Below are 15,133 nucleotides of genomic sequence, written 5' to 3'. Positions count from 1 at the left end.
CCGCCCACTCTGAGTAGCTGTGTCCCCAAAGGGTCCCAGTCCCCACGCTGTCCCTGTCCCCAAAGCACCATGTCCCCAAAGCCTCCTGGCCCCCGTCACCCAGGCCAGCTCAGTGTGACACTGTGATACTGGGGAGGTGACAAAGAGGGGGACCAGAAAGGGGCAGAGATGGAGATGTGGGTCGGAGGTTGGGAATGGGGATTTGGGCAGGGATGGGGACAGGTATGGGGAAAGGGATGGGAATGGGGACAGGGATGGGGACAGGGATGGGGAAAGGGATGTGACTGGGGACAGGGATGGGGACAGGGATTGGGACAGTGATGGGGACAGAAATGTGGGACACCATCCAGAGCGAGGAGAAGTGACAGCGCCTCCTCAGGCTCCACCCTGATCCTGCATCCACTACACCCTGTGGACGAGCCCCCTAGGGGGACCTCCTCTGATCCCCCTGGAGCAGGGGGTCCCCTCCTGCCCCCCAAGCAGGCTGGGGGGCCCAGCATGGCCATTGAGGAACTGTGGGATGTCCTAAACCGGGACCCCCTCTCCTCAGCGCGACAATGTCCCCACCGAAGTGACAACATCCCCTGTCCCTTCACCCCCACCCCTAACCCGGGGAAGGGTCTCACCCCCCTCCCTTGGACTACAACTCCCGTCATGCCGCGGGGCGGGGCGGGGCCAACATAGGGGCGTGGCCAGGGCGTGGCCAGGGCGCCGCTCCCCCTTTGTTGGTGGCGGCGGGGCCGAAGCGACGGCGGGGCCGGCCCGGAATGGGCGACCAGGTACGGCCCGGACACACCGGGAACCGCCGGGGCTCACCGGGAACCGGGCCGGCCCGGGGACAGCCGGTGGAGCCCTGAGGGCGGGGGAGAGATGGAGGATGGAGTGAGGAGGGTGGAGAGAGACAGAGGGAGGGAGGGAGGGAGGGATGGAGGGAGAGGGGATGGACGGGCGGAGGGAGGAGGAGGGAGGAGGGAGGGATGATGGAGAAGATGAAGGAAGAAGGGCCGGAAGGATGGAGGAAGTGGGGATGGATGGGAGAACGACAGGAGCGGGAGGGAGGGATGGAGGAAGTGGGGATGGATGGATGGATGAGATGGATGGGAGGGAGGGATGAAGGAGGGATGGAGGCAGAGAGGATGGAGAAGGAGGAACGCAAGGATGCAGGAGGAAGGATGAGAAGCGCAGGTGTGGAGGATGGAGAGCTGAGGGGCTCAGCATGGCCCGGGGGAGAAGGAGGGGAGCAGGAGGGGGCTCAGGACAGGCACACCCACACTGCTCACACTCAGCTCACACTCACACTCACATTGCCAAGTCATCGGCCCTGCCCGGCACGGCCTGGGACAGCCCGGCACGGCCTGGGACAGCCCAGCATGGCCTGGGACAGCCCGGCACGGCCTGGGGGGCACAGGGCCCGGGTGGGCCCCACGGGCACTGACGGCCGGCACAGGGCGCCGGGCAGGAGTCTCTGCGCAAGATCATCACCACCCTCGCCGTGAAGAATGAGGAGATCCAGAACTTCATCTACTCCCTCAAGCAGATGATCCAGAACGTGGAGGTACCGCCGGGGCCCCCCTGCCCTGCCTGTATCCTGCCCTGGGCCCCCCGGCCTGGCCCCCACTGAGGCCTGTCCCCTGTCCCATGTCTCTTGTCCTCTGTCCCTTGTCCCCTGTTTCCTGTCCCCTGTTCCTTGTCCCCTGTCCCTGTCCCTTATCCCCTGTCCCTGTCCCCTGTCCCTGTCCCCAGGCCAACTCTACGCGGGCTCAGGAGGACCTGGAGGCCGAGTTCCAGTCTCTGTACACGCTGCTGGACGAGCTCAAGGAGGACATGGTGATGAAGATCAAACAGGAACGCGCCAGCCGCACCTACGAGCTGCAGGTGGGCCCCGGCCTGGAGCCCCCTGGGACCTCCACCCCAACCCTGGGACCACCACCCGGCCCTGGCCCCAGAGGCCCCCCAGCCCCGGGACCCTCCCCTAGCTCCGGGACTCCCCCCCAGCCCCGGGACTCCCCCCCAGCCCTGGGGCCCCTGCCCAGCCCCAGGACCCCTCACCCAGCCCCGGGACCTCTGCCCAGCCCCAGGACCCCTGCCCAGCTCTGGGACCCCCACCCCAGCCCCAGGACCCCTGCCCAGCTCTGGGACCCCCACCCCAGCCCCAGGACCACCCCCCCATCCCTGGGATCTCCACCCAGCCCTGAGACCCCCCCCCAGCCCCGGGACCCCCACTCCAGCCCCGGGACTCCCCCCCGGCCCTGGGGCCCCTGCCCAGCCCCAGGACCCCCCCCAGCCCTGCCCCTCTGCCCTCCCTCGTCCCCAGGCCCAGCTCACGGCGTGCTCCAAGGCCCTGGAGAGCTCAGAGGAGCTGCTGGAGGCGGCCAACCAGGCCCTGGGCACGGCCAACCACCATGACTTCTCCCAGGTGGGTCCCTGTGTGGTGCCAGGGGTGGCCCTGCCCGGCTGTCCCCACCCCTGTCCCCTTTTTGTCACCCGCTCAGTGTCACCCCGGGCTGGGCACCCCTTTTCTGTCTGCGCTGGGGCCACGCTGGGCTGGCTGTGCTGCTGTGGGGCTGGGGGGGAGCAGGGGCACAGGGGGTGTCCCCATTGTCCCCAGTGTCCCCAGGGTCCTCCTGCTCCTCAGGCAAAGGGGGCCATGGCAGGGACATGGGGGGCACTGCAGTGCTGGGCCAGGGGGGTGCAGGGTGCTGGGCCAGGTGTGCCACTGTGAGTGCAGGCTGCTCTGGGATGCTGTGGAATGCTCTGGGATACAGGGATGCTCTGGGATGTTCTGGGATAAAGTGATGCTGTGGAATGCTGTGCGATGCTGTAGGGTGCTGTGGGATGCTCTGGGATGATGTAGGGTGCTGTGGGGTGCTCTAGGATGCTGTGGGGTGCTGTGGGATGCTGTGGGATGCTCTGGGATGCTGTGGGGTGCTCTGGGGTGCTCTGGGGTGCTGTAGGGATGTGGAATGCAGGGATGCTATGGGGTGTTGTGGGGTGCTGTAGGGTGCTGTGGGAGGCTATAGGGTGCTGTGAGATGCTGTAGGGTGCTGTAGGGTGCTCTGGGGTGCTGTAGGGATGTGGGATGCTCTGGGATGCTGTAGGGATGTGGGGTGCTGTCCCGCTGGGGGCCACAGCTGGTACAGGTCCCGCATGTGCCCCCCATGCCCAGCTCTGCTGCCTCACTGCTGCTTCTCTCCTCTTTCCTCTGCACTCACAAGGCGGCCAAACAGATCAAGGATAGGTACGCCCCCCCTGAGCCCCCACCCACTAACCCTCATCCCCCTCCTCATCCCCCTCCTCCTCCTCCTCCCAGCCAGGGCCCCACTGGGGGTGGCCCCAAGGTGCTGTGGGGTGTCCCTGTGAGTGCTGGGGTGGCCTTGGGGGCACTGGGTTGGCCCTGATGTGTCCCTGTGGGTGCTGTGGTGTCCCTGTGGTGTCCCTGAGGGCGCTGGGGTGTCCCTGAGGGCACTGGGGTATCCCTGAGGGCACTGGGGTGGCCCTGAGGGGACTGGGGTGTCCCTGTGGGTGCTGTGGTGTCTCTGTGTGTGCTGGAGTGTCCCTGAGGGTGCTGAGGTGGCCCTGTGGGTGCTGTGGTGACCCTGAGGACACTAGGGTGTCCCGTTTGGGTGTTGGGGTGTCCCTGTGGTGTCCCTGAGGGTGCTGGGGTGTCCCTGTGGGTTCTGTGGTGTCCCTGAGGACACTGAGGTGTCCCTGAGGGCGCTGGGATGTCCCTGTGGGCACTGGGGTGTCCCTGTGGGCACTGGGGTGGCCATGCCCCCTCCCCAGGCCCGTGCAGGACAGGGTGTGTGCCCTGCCCCGCTGAGCCCTGTCTGTCCCCTGTCCCCGCACAGTGTGACGATGGCCCCGGCCTTCCGCCTGTCGCTCAAGGCCAAGGTCAGCGACAACATGAGCCACCTGATGGTGGATTTCGCCCAGGAGCGGCGCCTGCTGCAGGCCCTCGCCTTCCTGCCAGGTACTGCCAGCCCTGGGGGACACGGGGGACAGGGCAGGGCCAGCCTGGCACCCTGGGGTGGGGCAGGGACAGCCCTGGGCTGCCTTTCCAGAGGATGGAAGGTGTCAGGAAGGTGCCAGGGATGGGTTTGGAGTTTGGATGCTTTGCCAGGGGGGCCGTGCTGGGAGTCCCCAGGGGTCACAGGAGGGACAGGGCAGGGCCAGCCTGGCACTGGGGTGGGGCAGGGACAGCCCTGGGCTGCCTTTCCAGAGGATGGAAGGTGCCCCTGTGGGACCTTTAAATGCTGTGCCAGGAGGGCCGTGCTGGGGGTCTCCAGGGGGTCCCAGGGGTGCTATACCTGCGATGTGTGACTTTGCCAAGCCCTGGGGGTGCCCTGGGGAGCGCTGTGTGGCAGGGAGGGGGGACACTGTCACGGCCCCTCCCTGCGGGCAGTGCCCAGCGCCCCCGAGATCGACCTGTCCGAGTCGCTGGTGGCCGATAACTGTGTGACCCTGGCCTGGAGGATGCCCGACCAGGACAGCAAGATCGACCACTACGTGCTGGAGTACCGCAGGACCAACTTCGAGGGGCCGCCCCGGGCCAAGGAGGACCAGCCCTGGATGGTCATCGAGGGCATCAAGGGCACTGAGTACACCCTCACTGGTGAGGGCACAGGGGTCAGCGGGCACTGGGGACATGGAGGTGGCAGTGACCTCTTCATGCCACACCTTGTCACCTCGCTGTACCCACAGGGCTGAAGTTTGACATGAAATACATGAATTTTCGGGTCCGGGCGTGTAACAAGGCTGTAGCAGGCGAGTTCTCCGAGCCGGTCACTTTGGAGACCAGAGGTGGGTCCTGGGGAGGGAAGAGTGACAGGAGTGTCACCCCCCTGTGCCACCACCCCTGTGTGTGTGGGGGTGACACAGCTGACGGGGGCTTGTCCCCAGCCTTCATGTTCCGGCTGGACGCCAGCACCTGCCACCAGAACCTGCGTGTGGAGGAGCTGAGCGTGGAGTGGGACGCCACGGGAGGGAAGGTGCAGGACGTCAAGGCCAGGGAGAAGGATGGGAAAGGCAGGACGGCGTCCCCTGCCAACTCCCCTGCCAGGTAAGGCCACCCCCGGGCCTCTCCTGGGCCCTGGCAGGCCCCCTGGCAGTGCCAACCCTGCCCCTGTGTCCCCGTGTCCTGCCAGGGTGGTGCAGTCGCCCAAGAGGATGAGCCTGGGCCGTGGGGGCCGCGATCGGTTCACCGCAGAGTCCTACACGGTGCTGGGTGAGAGGAGAGGGGCACCCGGGGGTGAGGGGGGCTTGGGGAACCCGGGGGTGTGAAGGGGCCCTGGGACACCGGGGGTGTGGGGATCTGGGGAACCCAGGGGTGTGGGGGAATTGGGGAACCGAGGGATGTTGGTGAGGAGGGGACACGGAGGGGACAGGGCAGAGGGGGTGATGCAGGGGCAGCCCTGGTGGGGTGGGGACAGTACAGGGCACAGGACAGGGCACATGGGGTGTCCCAGGGGTGGGGACAGGACAGGGCACACCATGGGTGCCCCTGGGGTGGGGACAGGACTGGGCACAATGTGGGTATCCTGGGGACAGGACAGGGCACAGGGCAGGGCACAGTATGGGTGTCCCCAGGGGAGGTGACACAGGCCAGGCCACACCACGGCCACCCCAGGCACACCCATGGCCACCCCGCAGGGGACACTCTGATCGACGGGGACGAGCACTACTGGGAGGTTCGGTACGACAAGGACAGCAAAGCCTTCGGGGTGGGCGTGGCCTACCGCAGCCTGGGCAAGTTCGACCAGCTGGGCAAGACCTCGGCCTCGTGGTGCCTGCACCTCAACAACTGGCTGCAGGTCAGCTTCAGTGCCAAGCACAACAACAAGGCCAAGGCGCTGGATGTGCCCGTGCCCGACTGCATCGGGGTCCACTGCAACTTCCATGAAGGTGGGGATGGGATGGGGATGGGGATGGGATGGGATGGGATGGGGATGGGGATGGGATGGGATGGGGATGGGGATCGGTAGGGATGGGGATAATGGGATGGGGATGGGATGGGATGGGATGGGATGGGATGGGATGGGATGGGATGGGATGGGATGGGATGGGATGGGGCTGCCACCTCCAAGGGCATTGTCACCTCTATGGGCATTGTCACTTCCATGGACATTGCCACCACCATGGGCCTTGTCACCACTGTGGACATTGTCACTGCCATGGGCACTGTCACCTCCATGGGCATCAGCATGTCCATACTCCAGCATGGACACCAATGTCCACCATTGTCCCCACCATGGGCATTGTCCCCACCCCAGGCCCTGCTCTAGGGCTGTCCCCACCTGTCCCACCTGTCCCCACCTCCCCCAGGTTTCCTGTCCTTCTACAACGCCCGCACCAAGCAGCTGCTCCACACCTTCAAGGCCAAGTTCTCCCAGCCCGTGCTGCCAGCCTTCATGGTAAGGAGGGGCAGACCTGGGGGGTCTCTTGGGGGGGTTTCCAGCCCTGTCCTCACCCCCCTGAGTGTCCCGTGTGTCCCCAGGTGTGGTGTGGCAGCTTCCAGGTGACGTCAGGGCTGCAGGTGCCCAGCGCCGTGCGGTGCCTGCAGAAACGCAACAGCACGGCCAGCAGCTCCAGCCTGCCCTGAGCCTGGGGCACTGCACTGAATGTACCCCCTGAGACCCCCCAGACCCCCACTCTGCCCTCCCTGCAGGGCTCTGACACCCCCCGGGGCTGCCCAGGGCGCCCCCACACACACTCCGTGCCCCCCCAGCACCGAGAGCTGCTTCTGGCCTGGAGAATAAATTGGGATGTAGGTGTGATGTGGCTGTGGATGGGGGAAAAGGGGGGTTTGGGGTCCCTGGAGGTGTAACATGGCTGTGGTTGGGGGGGCTAAGGGGGTTTGGGGTCCCTGTGACACCCCAAGGCACCAGGAAGGGGCCGGGTGGGCTCAGACTCCTTTATTCACAGTGTCCCCCCAACATAAGGGGGTCCTCCCCTCCCCGGTGTCACCCCCAGCCAGGGGACACTGGGGACAGCGTTCCCTGGGGGTCAGGGGGGGGCCTGAAGGGGGAACAGCAGGGTGGGTGTCCCCAGGGTGTCCCCGTCACTCCTTGAGACGAGCCTGGCGCAGCTGCCGCTCCCTGAGCAGCTCCTGGGTCCTCTCTGTGCCACGGGGAGGGGGCTGTGAGGGGCTGGCAGAGACCCCCCCCCTCTCCCCTGTCCCCCCCAGGAGCCCCCCCAGGAACCCCCCCCTGGTCCCCCCGAGCCGGTGACACCCCCCAGTGTCCCCCCCGAGGTGTCCCCGTCACTTGGGGGGTGACAGAGGCCCCAGGGGGGGCTCAGGGCGGGAGAATAAATTCCTCACCGGGGTCGTTCATGTAGATCAGCTCCTCAGGAACAGCCCCTGAATTGGGGCGGGGGTCCCTGCCCCTCCTCGGGGCCGGCCTGGGCACAGGGGCAGCCGGGGGGGGGCCGCGCTCCATCGGCACGAACTCTGCACACAACGGGGGGGTCAGGGCACCCCCAGACCCCTCTGGACACCCCTAAACCCTTGTGAGACCCCTCTGAGGCCCCCCCGACCCCTCTGAGTCCCCCTAGACCCCTCTGAGCCCCCCCAGACCCCTCTGAGCCCCCCCAAACCATCGTGAGTCCCCCAGATCCCTCTGAACCCCTCTGAGCCCCCCAAAACCCCTCTGAGTGCCCCCAGACCCCTTTGCGCCCCCCCCAGACCCCTCTGAGCTCCCCCAGATCCCTCTCAACCTCCCCCCAGACCCCTCTGAGCCCCCCCAAACCCCTCTGCTCCCCCCAGGCTGAGCTCCCCCAGCAGCTCTGCCCCCCAACTCTCCAGACCCCTCCCCTACACCCCAATCCTGCCCCTCCCCCCCCCGAGCCCCCCTGAGCCCCCAGCCCCCCGTGGCCCCCCATGCCCACCCAGGCTGGAGCTGTACTCGGGGTCCAGGGGCTGCAGGCTGCCCTGGCTGCTCCTCACAAAGAACTGCACCACCTCAGCCAGGGACGAGCAGCGGTGCTGGGGACACCACAGAGCCATTGGGGACATCACAGGGACACCACAGGGCCATTGGGGACATCACAGGGACACCACAGAGCCATTGGGGACATCACAGGGACACCACAGGGCCATTGGGGACCCCCCGGGGACACCACAGGGTCAAGGGGTCCCACCCCCTTGGCTGCAGCACTTGGGAGTGTCCCAGTCCTTTGGGGTCCCAAACCTGAGGGGTTCTCTGTCCCTTTTTTGGGGACCCCCAGCCCTTTGATGCCACCCTTGGGTGTTCCCTGGGGGGTCCCAGCCCTGGGGTGTCACATCCCTTGGGGACCGCAGGGGTCCCACCCGGGGGGCTCAGGGGGGTGCCCGGGGTCGGGGTCACTGTCCCCAGGGCCAGCCCCGCCCTGTCCCCGTGTCACTCACCGGGGTGTCCACGTCGATGACGTAGCCCTGGGCCTCCCTCCTCACCCTGTAGTGCCTCAGCAGGGGGGTCCTGGGGGGAGGGGGGTTCCCTCAGGGGCTGGGGACACCCACAGAACGGGGACCCCACCCCGGGGACACCCCCCACCCCGGGGACACCCCCCTTGTGGGGCACTCACACCCCGCGGGACCCTCCTGTAAGGGGATCCTCCCCTTGGGGACACTCAGAGAACGGGGACATCCCCCAAGGGGTCACCCTTCCCCTTTGGGGACACCCTTCCCCTTTTCCCCTTTGGGGCCACCCCTCCCCTTTGGGGACACCTCTCCCCCGCTGTCCCCGCTGTCCCCAGCCCCTCACCCGTCCAGCTCCTGGCGGGTGGTGACCGAGACCCCCGGGCCGTGTCCCCCGGGCCGCAGCAGGAGGTTCCCCCTCCCCACGCTCCGCTCCAGGAGCCGCTCGGCCTCGGCGCGAGTCACCTCGAAATAACAGCTGGGGACCCTGGGGACCCCCGCGTGTCACCGCCGTGTCACCCCCGGCCACACCGGGACAGCCCCGGCCGGGCCGGGCTGGACTCTAGTGAGGATGGGGACCCCCCCCAGGCCCTGAGACCCCCGAGACCCCCGACTCACGGCTCTGAGGGGGCGGGGGACACGGGGCCGGCAGGTGACACGGGTGTGACCTGCGGCACGGGTGTCCCCGGTGTCACGGGGCCGGCAGGTGACACGGGTGTCCCCGAGGCCAGGGATGTCCCCGGTGTCGCGGCGCTGTCCCTGCGCTCCTCCCGCAGAGCCTCCAGCAGCTGGAAGATGTGTCCGGGCAGCAGCTCCAGGTCCGGGGGGAGTTTTTTCTGCGAGGGGAGGGGACACACACGGGGGGGTGGCACACAGGGGTCCCGTCACCCCGAGACCCCCCGGGCACAGCCCCGAGCCCACCTTGCTCATGGTCAGGATGAATCCTCTCCACATCTCCTGCGTCTCCCAGCTCTCCACCTGCCGGGGGACACGGGGACATGAGGGTGGTCTGTGCCCTGGTGCCCCCACACGGGGCTCTGCAGCCCCTAAGCCTGGCCCCAAATCCCTCTGCATCCCCTGTACCCCCAAATCCTTCCCCTCTGCCCTCCAGACCCCTGAATCCCAAAATCTGTCCCGTCTGTATCTCTGGATCCTTCCCTTATGCCCCCCCTGCAGTCCCCAAACCCTTGTCCCCCAATCCTAAAATCCTGTCCCCTCTGTACCCCCGATCTCGCCCCCCGGGTACCCCCATTGCCCCCCATTTCCCCCCCCCGGGTACCCCCATTGCCCCCCGGGTACCCCCAGCCCCCATTGTCCCCCCTCACCTTCATTGTCACCTCCTGTCCCCGCAGTTTAAGGACCAGCGCTCCGCCCTCGGCCCGCACGGCCACCAGCTGGGCCAGGTCCAGCACCTCCAGGGGCTGGGGGCACCCAAGGGTGGGACCCCCGGCCGGGGACAGGGGCACGTCAGGCCTGAGCCCCCCCGGGACCCCCCAGTGTCACCCCAAGGTCCCATCCCAGGGGGGTCTGTGGGGAGGGGGCCCCAATCCTGGGGGGGGGGGGGTTCACCAAAGAGGTCCCAGCTCGGGGAGGGGGCGCAGGGGTCCCACCCTGAGGGGTCCTGCCCCAGGGGGGTCCCCAATCCCGGGGGGTCCCGGCCCCAGCAGATCCCAGAGGTCTCGGCCTGGGGGAGCCCCCCAAATCCCACCCAAAGGTGACCCTGGGGATCCCCCCCACCCTGAGGGGTCCCGCCCGGGGGTCCCGGGGGGGTCCCGGTCCGGACAAACCCCGCGGGGCTCCATCCCGGGGGTCCCGGCCGGGGGTCCCGCCGTACCTGCTGCTCCTGGGGACCCTCGTAGAAGGCGAGTCTGAGCCCCCGCAGCCCCGCCCAGACCCTCCGGTAGCCCTGGGGGGGGACGGGACCAGCTCTGAACCGGCACCGGGAACAGGGAAACCACCGGGAACCGGGAAATGGCACCGGGAACCGGGAAATGGCACCGGGAACCGGGAGTCAGCCCTGGCACCGGCACCAGGAGCAGGGAACCGGCCCCGGGCAGGGCACGGAGCAGCCCCGGTGGCCCCGGGGCGGCGGAGGGGACACGGGGACTCGGTCCCGGTGGGGCTGGAGCCTTGGGAGTGCCGGGAGCGGCCCCGGGAATCCCGGGGAGTCTCAGTGACCGGTGCCGGTGCCGGTCCCCGCCTGTCCCCACCTGGTCCCGCGGGCCCCGTTTATCCACGAATCCCTCGTAGTAGTGCCGGGCTCGGGGCCGGGTCCCCCGGGGCAGCGGCACCGGCCGCTCCATCCCCGCCCCGCCGCGAGTCCGGCACCGGCAGGGCCCGCCCGGGGCGAAGGGCGGGGGGGAGTCCCGGGGACTCCTCGGCGTCACTCGGTGTCCCTCCCTCCCTCCGCCCCTCCCCACGCTGCAGGTGCGGCCCCGTTCCCACCCCCGGTGTCCCTCCCCCCTTTCCCCGGGGCTCGGGGGTCTCGGGGGTCCCGGGGGGTTCCGTGTCCCGGTGACCCAACACGTCCCGCCCGTCCCCGGCCGGTTCCGGTACCGGTGTCCCCCCCCCGCCCTCCCCGGGGCTCGGGGGTCCCGCCTGGAGCTCAGTCCCGGTGTGTCCCCCCCCGGTGCCGTGTCCCCCCCCGGTGCCGTGTCCCCCCCCGGTGCCGGTGTCCCCCCCCCCGTGCGGGGCGGAGCCCGGGGCCGCCCCCATCACGTGCCGCCGCCGCCGCCGCGCGCACCGGGGGGAGGCGGGAGCGGCGGGAGCGGAGCATGGCAGGTACCGGGGCGGGGGCGCGCCGGGAACGGGAACCGGGACAGGGAACCGGGCACAGGGAACCGGGCACAGGGAACCGGGCACGCACCGGGCCCCGAGCACGCACCGGGCACGCGCACAGCGGGCGCGCACCGGGCGGGCGGTACCGGGAACGCGCCGGGAGCCGGACACGCGCCCCCCCCCGGCCGGGAGCGCGCACAGGGAACTTTCCCCCCCCCCCACCCCGGCAACCCCCCGGACACGCGCGTGCACCTGCCCGAGCCCGAGGGACCCCGGTGGGGACACCCCGGGACAGCCCGGGACAACCAGGGAGCGGGGGCGGGACGGGGACACCCCTCGACACCTCCTGGACTTGTCGTGTGTCACCTCCATGTCCTTGTGTCCCCTCCGTGCTTGTGTTCGTCTCTTCCCATCTCCATGTCCCCGTCCATCCCTGTCCCCGTGTCCCCTGTCCCCGTCCATCCCTGTCCCCTGTCCCCGTCCATCCCTGTCCCCTGTCCCAACCGGGGGCAGAAGCCCTGGGGTGACCCCAGGGTGCTCTGGGGGGACACCCCGGGGTGCTGTCACAGGTGTCCCCTCCCCGCAGCGCTGGCGGCCTCCCCGGGCGGGGAGGAGTGTCTGGAGGAGGACGAGGACGAGCTGGAGCCGGGGCTGGACGAGGCCGAGCCCGGGAGCGGAGCCAGGGCGGCGGGCGGGGCCCGGGGGGCGGTTCTGACCCGCCGGGGAATCACCCTCAGGGTCCTGCTCCGGGACGGGCTCCTGGAGCCGGGCAGGGGCGTCCTGTCCATCTACTACCTGGTGGGTCTGGGGACAGGGCCTGGGGACAGGGACAGGGCACGGGGACAGGGCACGGGGACAGGGGACACGGCACATGGACAAGGGACAGGGCACGGGGACAGGGCCTGGGGACAGGGACAGGGCTTGGGGACAGGGCACGGGGACAGGGGACACGGCACATGGACAAGGGACAGGGCACGGGGACAGGGGACATGTCGCAGGGACAGGGGAGAAGGGTGGGAAGGGGGAATAGGGATGGGGTCAGGGAATTGGGATGGGGACAGGGAATTGGGATGGGGACAAGAAGAGAGATGGGGCAGGACACAGAGATGGGGCAGGAGCCTCGGGACAGGGAAAGGGACAGAAAACAGGACACAGGGCGAGGACAGGGGGTGTGGGATGAGGACAAGGGACACGGATGGCGAACCTGGGCCAGTGCTGGGCCTGAGGGAGAAATGATGGGGACAGCAGGACGTGACTCCCACCATCGCCCCCAGGGCAAGAAGTTCGTGGGCGACCTGGGCTCGGACGGGACCATCACCTGGCAGGAGACGGGGCAGGTGTTCAACTCCCCGAGCGCCTGGGCCACGCACTGCAAGCGCCTGGTGAACCCGGCCAAGAAGTCGGGCTGCGGCTGGGCCTCCGTGCGCTACAAGGGCCAGAAGCTGGACCAGTACAAGGCGGCCTGGCTGCGCCAGCACCAGCCCAACGTGCCGCCCCCCGACGAGGTGGGACCGGGGTCTCCTCTCCCCTCTCCCCCCGGGCTATGGGGCCGAGCTGGGTGCCAGCCCCGTGTGCCCGCAGAGCTTGGCCAGCGAGGGCGAGGAGGAAGAGCCGCCCGAGGAGGAGGAGGAGGAGGCGCCCAGGGAGGGTCGGGTGCCGGTGCCGGTGCCGGAGGTTCCCAAAAAGCCGGAGGAGAGGAGCAAGAAGCAGCAGGGGAAGAGCCTGGTGGAACCAGCGGGGACGGGTGAGTTGGGTGGGGGGTCCCCCGGGGGTCCCGGGCAGCACGGCCGGGGTGATGGGAACTTGTCCTCCCTCAGCAGATCCCGGGAAAAGGCTGGAGGTGAAACCCCGAGTGCCCGTTCGTTATTGCACCCTGGGGACCCGCGACTCGGCCAGGTAGGGGACAGGGGACCCCGGGGGGCAGTGGGGACAGGGGGGACCCCGGGGGGCAGTGGGGACAGCGGTGACAGCGGGGCCGTGGCTCTTCCAGGAACCCCCAGACCCTGGTGGAGGTCACGTCCTTTGCTGCCATCAACAAATTCCAGCCTTTCAACGTGGCCATTTCCAGCAACGTCCTCCTGCTCTTGGTGTGTCCCCTCCCCAGGCTGTGACATCGCTGGTGGCTCTGGGGACACCTGCAGCCAGCGGGGCGTCCCTCGTGTCATTGTTTCGGTGTTAAACTGTTGGTTTTAACCTTTTCCTGCAGGATTTCCACAGCCACCTGACGAGGAGCGAAGTCGTGGGGTACCTGGGGGGGCGGTGGGACACCAACACCCAGCGTAGGTGGGGTTTGGGGGGCTGGGGGTGGCTGTGCCGTGGCCTGGGGGTGTCACCCAGCCCTGTGTCCCCGCAGTGCTCACTGTGCTTCGAGCCTTCCCCTGCCGGACCCGCCTGGGTGACGCTGAAGCTGCGGGTGCAGTGGAGGAGGAGGTGAGAGGCTGCTGAGGTTGGGGAGCGGGCGGGGGGCTCAGGAAAGGGGCCGGATCCACGGTTTGTGCCCCTCTCCCAGATCTGCCAGAGCCTGTTCCTGCGGGGGCTGTCGCTGGTGGGCTGGTACCACAGCCACCCCTTCGGGCCGGCGCTGCCGTCGCTGCACGACATCGACGCGCAGATGGATTATCAGCTCAAGCTGCAGGGCAGCGGCAACGGCTTCCAGCCCTGCCTGGGGCTCATCTGCGGTACGTGCCGGGGGTCCCCGGGGCTGGGGCTGCTGTCACCCCCCGTGCCAGCCCCCTCTGTCCCCACAGGGCCCTTCTACCCCGGCAACCCCGGCGTGGAGTCCAAAATCGCTCCTTTCTGGGTGATGCCGCCGCCGGAGGTGAGAGGGGGAGAATTTGGGGTGGGGTCTCCCCCATCCAGCGCCCTTGTATCGCCCTGAATTTTCTTGCCTGTGAAATTCTGTACCTTTGCAGCAGCAGGTCAAACGTGGAAGGCTCTTTATTATCTGACTCCAATTCTACTTATCTACACTTTGTACAGAGGGCCCAGATTGGCCCAAGGAGGTCACAACCTCCTGACCCCACTGGTCACTGTGACCATCAGTCAAATTCTCCTCTCAGAGAACAAGAATGCAAAACACACAGATAAATTCTAAGAATACAATATTGTTTACGTGAAGCAGCCTGAGAATCAGGCTGTAAAGGTTCAAACACTCGAAAGCAAGAAATGCAGGGGCGACACCCTTGGGTGCCCCCCAGGGTGGTCCCAGGGCTGTGGGGTGACCCTTCCCTGGCTCCCCCATCCTCCAGCAACGGCCCAACGACTACGGGATCCCCATGGAGGTGGAGGTCACCTACATCCAGGACGGGTTCCTCACCAACGACGTTGTGCAGGAGATGGTGAGAGAGGGGTGAGGGTCCCCCAAATCCCCCCTGAGCTCATTGGGGGCAGGTTGGGGCCCCACCACTTGTCCCCAGCCTTTAGCCCTGGTGATGGTGACAGTCCCTTCTCCAGCCCCCCGAGGTGTCGATGCTGCAGGTTTGGGGTCCCCCCCAGGCTTTGGGGCACCCCAGGGCCTGCAGCCCCTCTGTCCCCCCAGGCTTTGGGGCTCCCCAGGGCCTGCAGCCCCTCTGTCCCCCCAGGCTTTGGGGCTCCCCAGGGCCTGCAGCCCCTCTGTTCCACCTCCCCAGACGCTGCTGGTGGAGTTCTATAAGGGGGCCCCCGACCTGGTGAAGTTCCAGGAGCTGTGGAGTCAGGATCAGACCTACCTGGACAAGCTGAAGGTGGGGAGGGGGCTTTGGTGGGGTTCCCTGTGCTGGAATTAACTGGAGTTAATTAACTGGGGTTAATTACTAGGGTTAATTAACACCCCCTCCCTCTCAGGGCTCCCTGGCCTCCCGCACCCCCAAAGACCAGAGCTTCACCCACGTCCTGGAGCAGATTTTCAGCCTCCTGAAGCTGAGCGGGTGAGGAGGGCCCGGAGCCCCTCGACTGTTCCAGGTGCTCCCGCAGCCCGGGCGGGGC

The 15,133-nt window shown here is 68.1% G+C and overlaps 3 protein-coding genes across 6 annotated transcripts; 2 read left to right on the top strand and 1 right to left on the bottom strand.

Annotated features, from left to right (window-relative positions):
- Positions 1–710: 710 nt before the first annotated feature.
- On the top strand, positions 711–6,739 carry FSD1 (fibronectin type III and SPRY domain containing 1). Of its 4 annotated transcripts, none has more exons than XM_083879992.1 (13): positions 711–779; positions 1,448–1,555; positions 1,744–1,875; positions 2,315–2,416; positions 3,216–3,238; positions 3,849–3,970; positions 4,403–4,612; positions 4,702–4,800; positions 4,900–5,059; positions 5,145–5,224; positions 5,650–5,901; positions 6,322–6,410; positions 6,494–6,739. In XM_083879992.1, exons 1-13 carry the CDS (start codon positions 768–770, stop codon positions 6,596–6,598), a joined length of 1,494 nt encoding a protein of 497 aa, XP_083736118.1. In that variant the 5' UTR covers positions 711–767; the 3' UTR covers positions 6,599–6,739. The 4 variants fall into 4 exon arrangements, with proteins under 4 accessions (XP_083736118.1, XP_083736120.1, XP_083736119.1 ...); XM_083879993.1 differs by lacking the exon at positions 711–779 and adding an exon at positions 979–1,021; XM_083879995.1 differs by lacking the exon at positions 711–779 and adding an exon at positions 1,135–1,185.
- A 296-nt stretch (positions 6,740–7,035) lies between these two features.
- On the bottom strand, positions 7,036–10,730 carry STAP2 (signal transducing adaptor family member 2). Its single transcript, XM_083879996.1, has 10 exons — positions 10,603–10,730; positions 10,227–10,298; positions 9,718–9,813; positions 9,314–9,370; positions 9,011–9,228; positions 8,739–8,879; positions 8,384–8,453; positions 7,885–7,981; positions 7,319–7,447; positions 7,036–7,116 (listed from the first exon to the last, which is right to left on the bottom strand). Exons 1-10 carry the CDS (start codon positions 10,693–10,695, stop codon positions 7,058–7,060), a joined length of 1,032 nt encoding a protein of 343 aa, XP_083736122.1. The 5' UTR covers positions 10,696–10,730; the 3' UTR covers positions 7,036–7,057.
- A 404-nt stretch (positions 10,731–11,134) lies between these two features.
- On the top strand, positions 11,135–15,133 carry MPND (MPN domain containing). Its single transcript, XM_083879820.1, has 13 exons — positions 11,135–11,173; positions 11,757–11,968; positions 12,445–12,675; positions 12,752–12,914; positions 12,991–13,066; positions 13,161–13,257; positions 13,377–13,449; positions 13,524–13,600; positions 13,680–13,848; positions 13,918–13,988; positions 14,419–14,508; positions 14,800–14,892; positions 14,993–15,133. The coding sequence occupies exons 1-13, from the start codon at positions 11,167–11,169 to the stop codon at positions 15,077–15,079; spliced, it is 1,446 nt and encodes a 481-aa protein (XP_083735946.1). The 5' UTR covers positions 11,135–11,166; the 3' UTR covers positions 15,080–15,133.

The sequence above is a fragment of the Zosterops lateralis genome (genome assembly GCF_965231275.1).
Source record: "Zosterops lateralis genome assembly, chromosome: 29".
In the NCBI taxonomy this organism is placed as follows: Eukaryota; Metazoa; Chordata; class Aves; order Passeriformes; family Zosteropidae; genus Zosterops; species Zosterops lateralis.
This window is presented reverse-complemented; position numbering and strand designations above follow the sequence as displayed.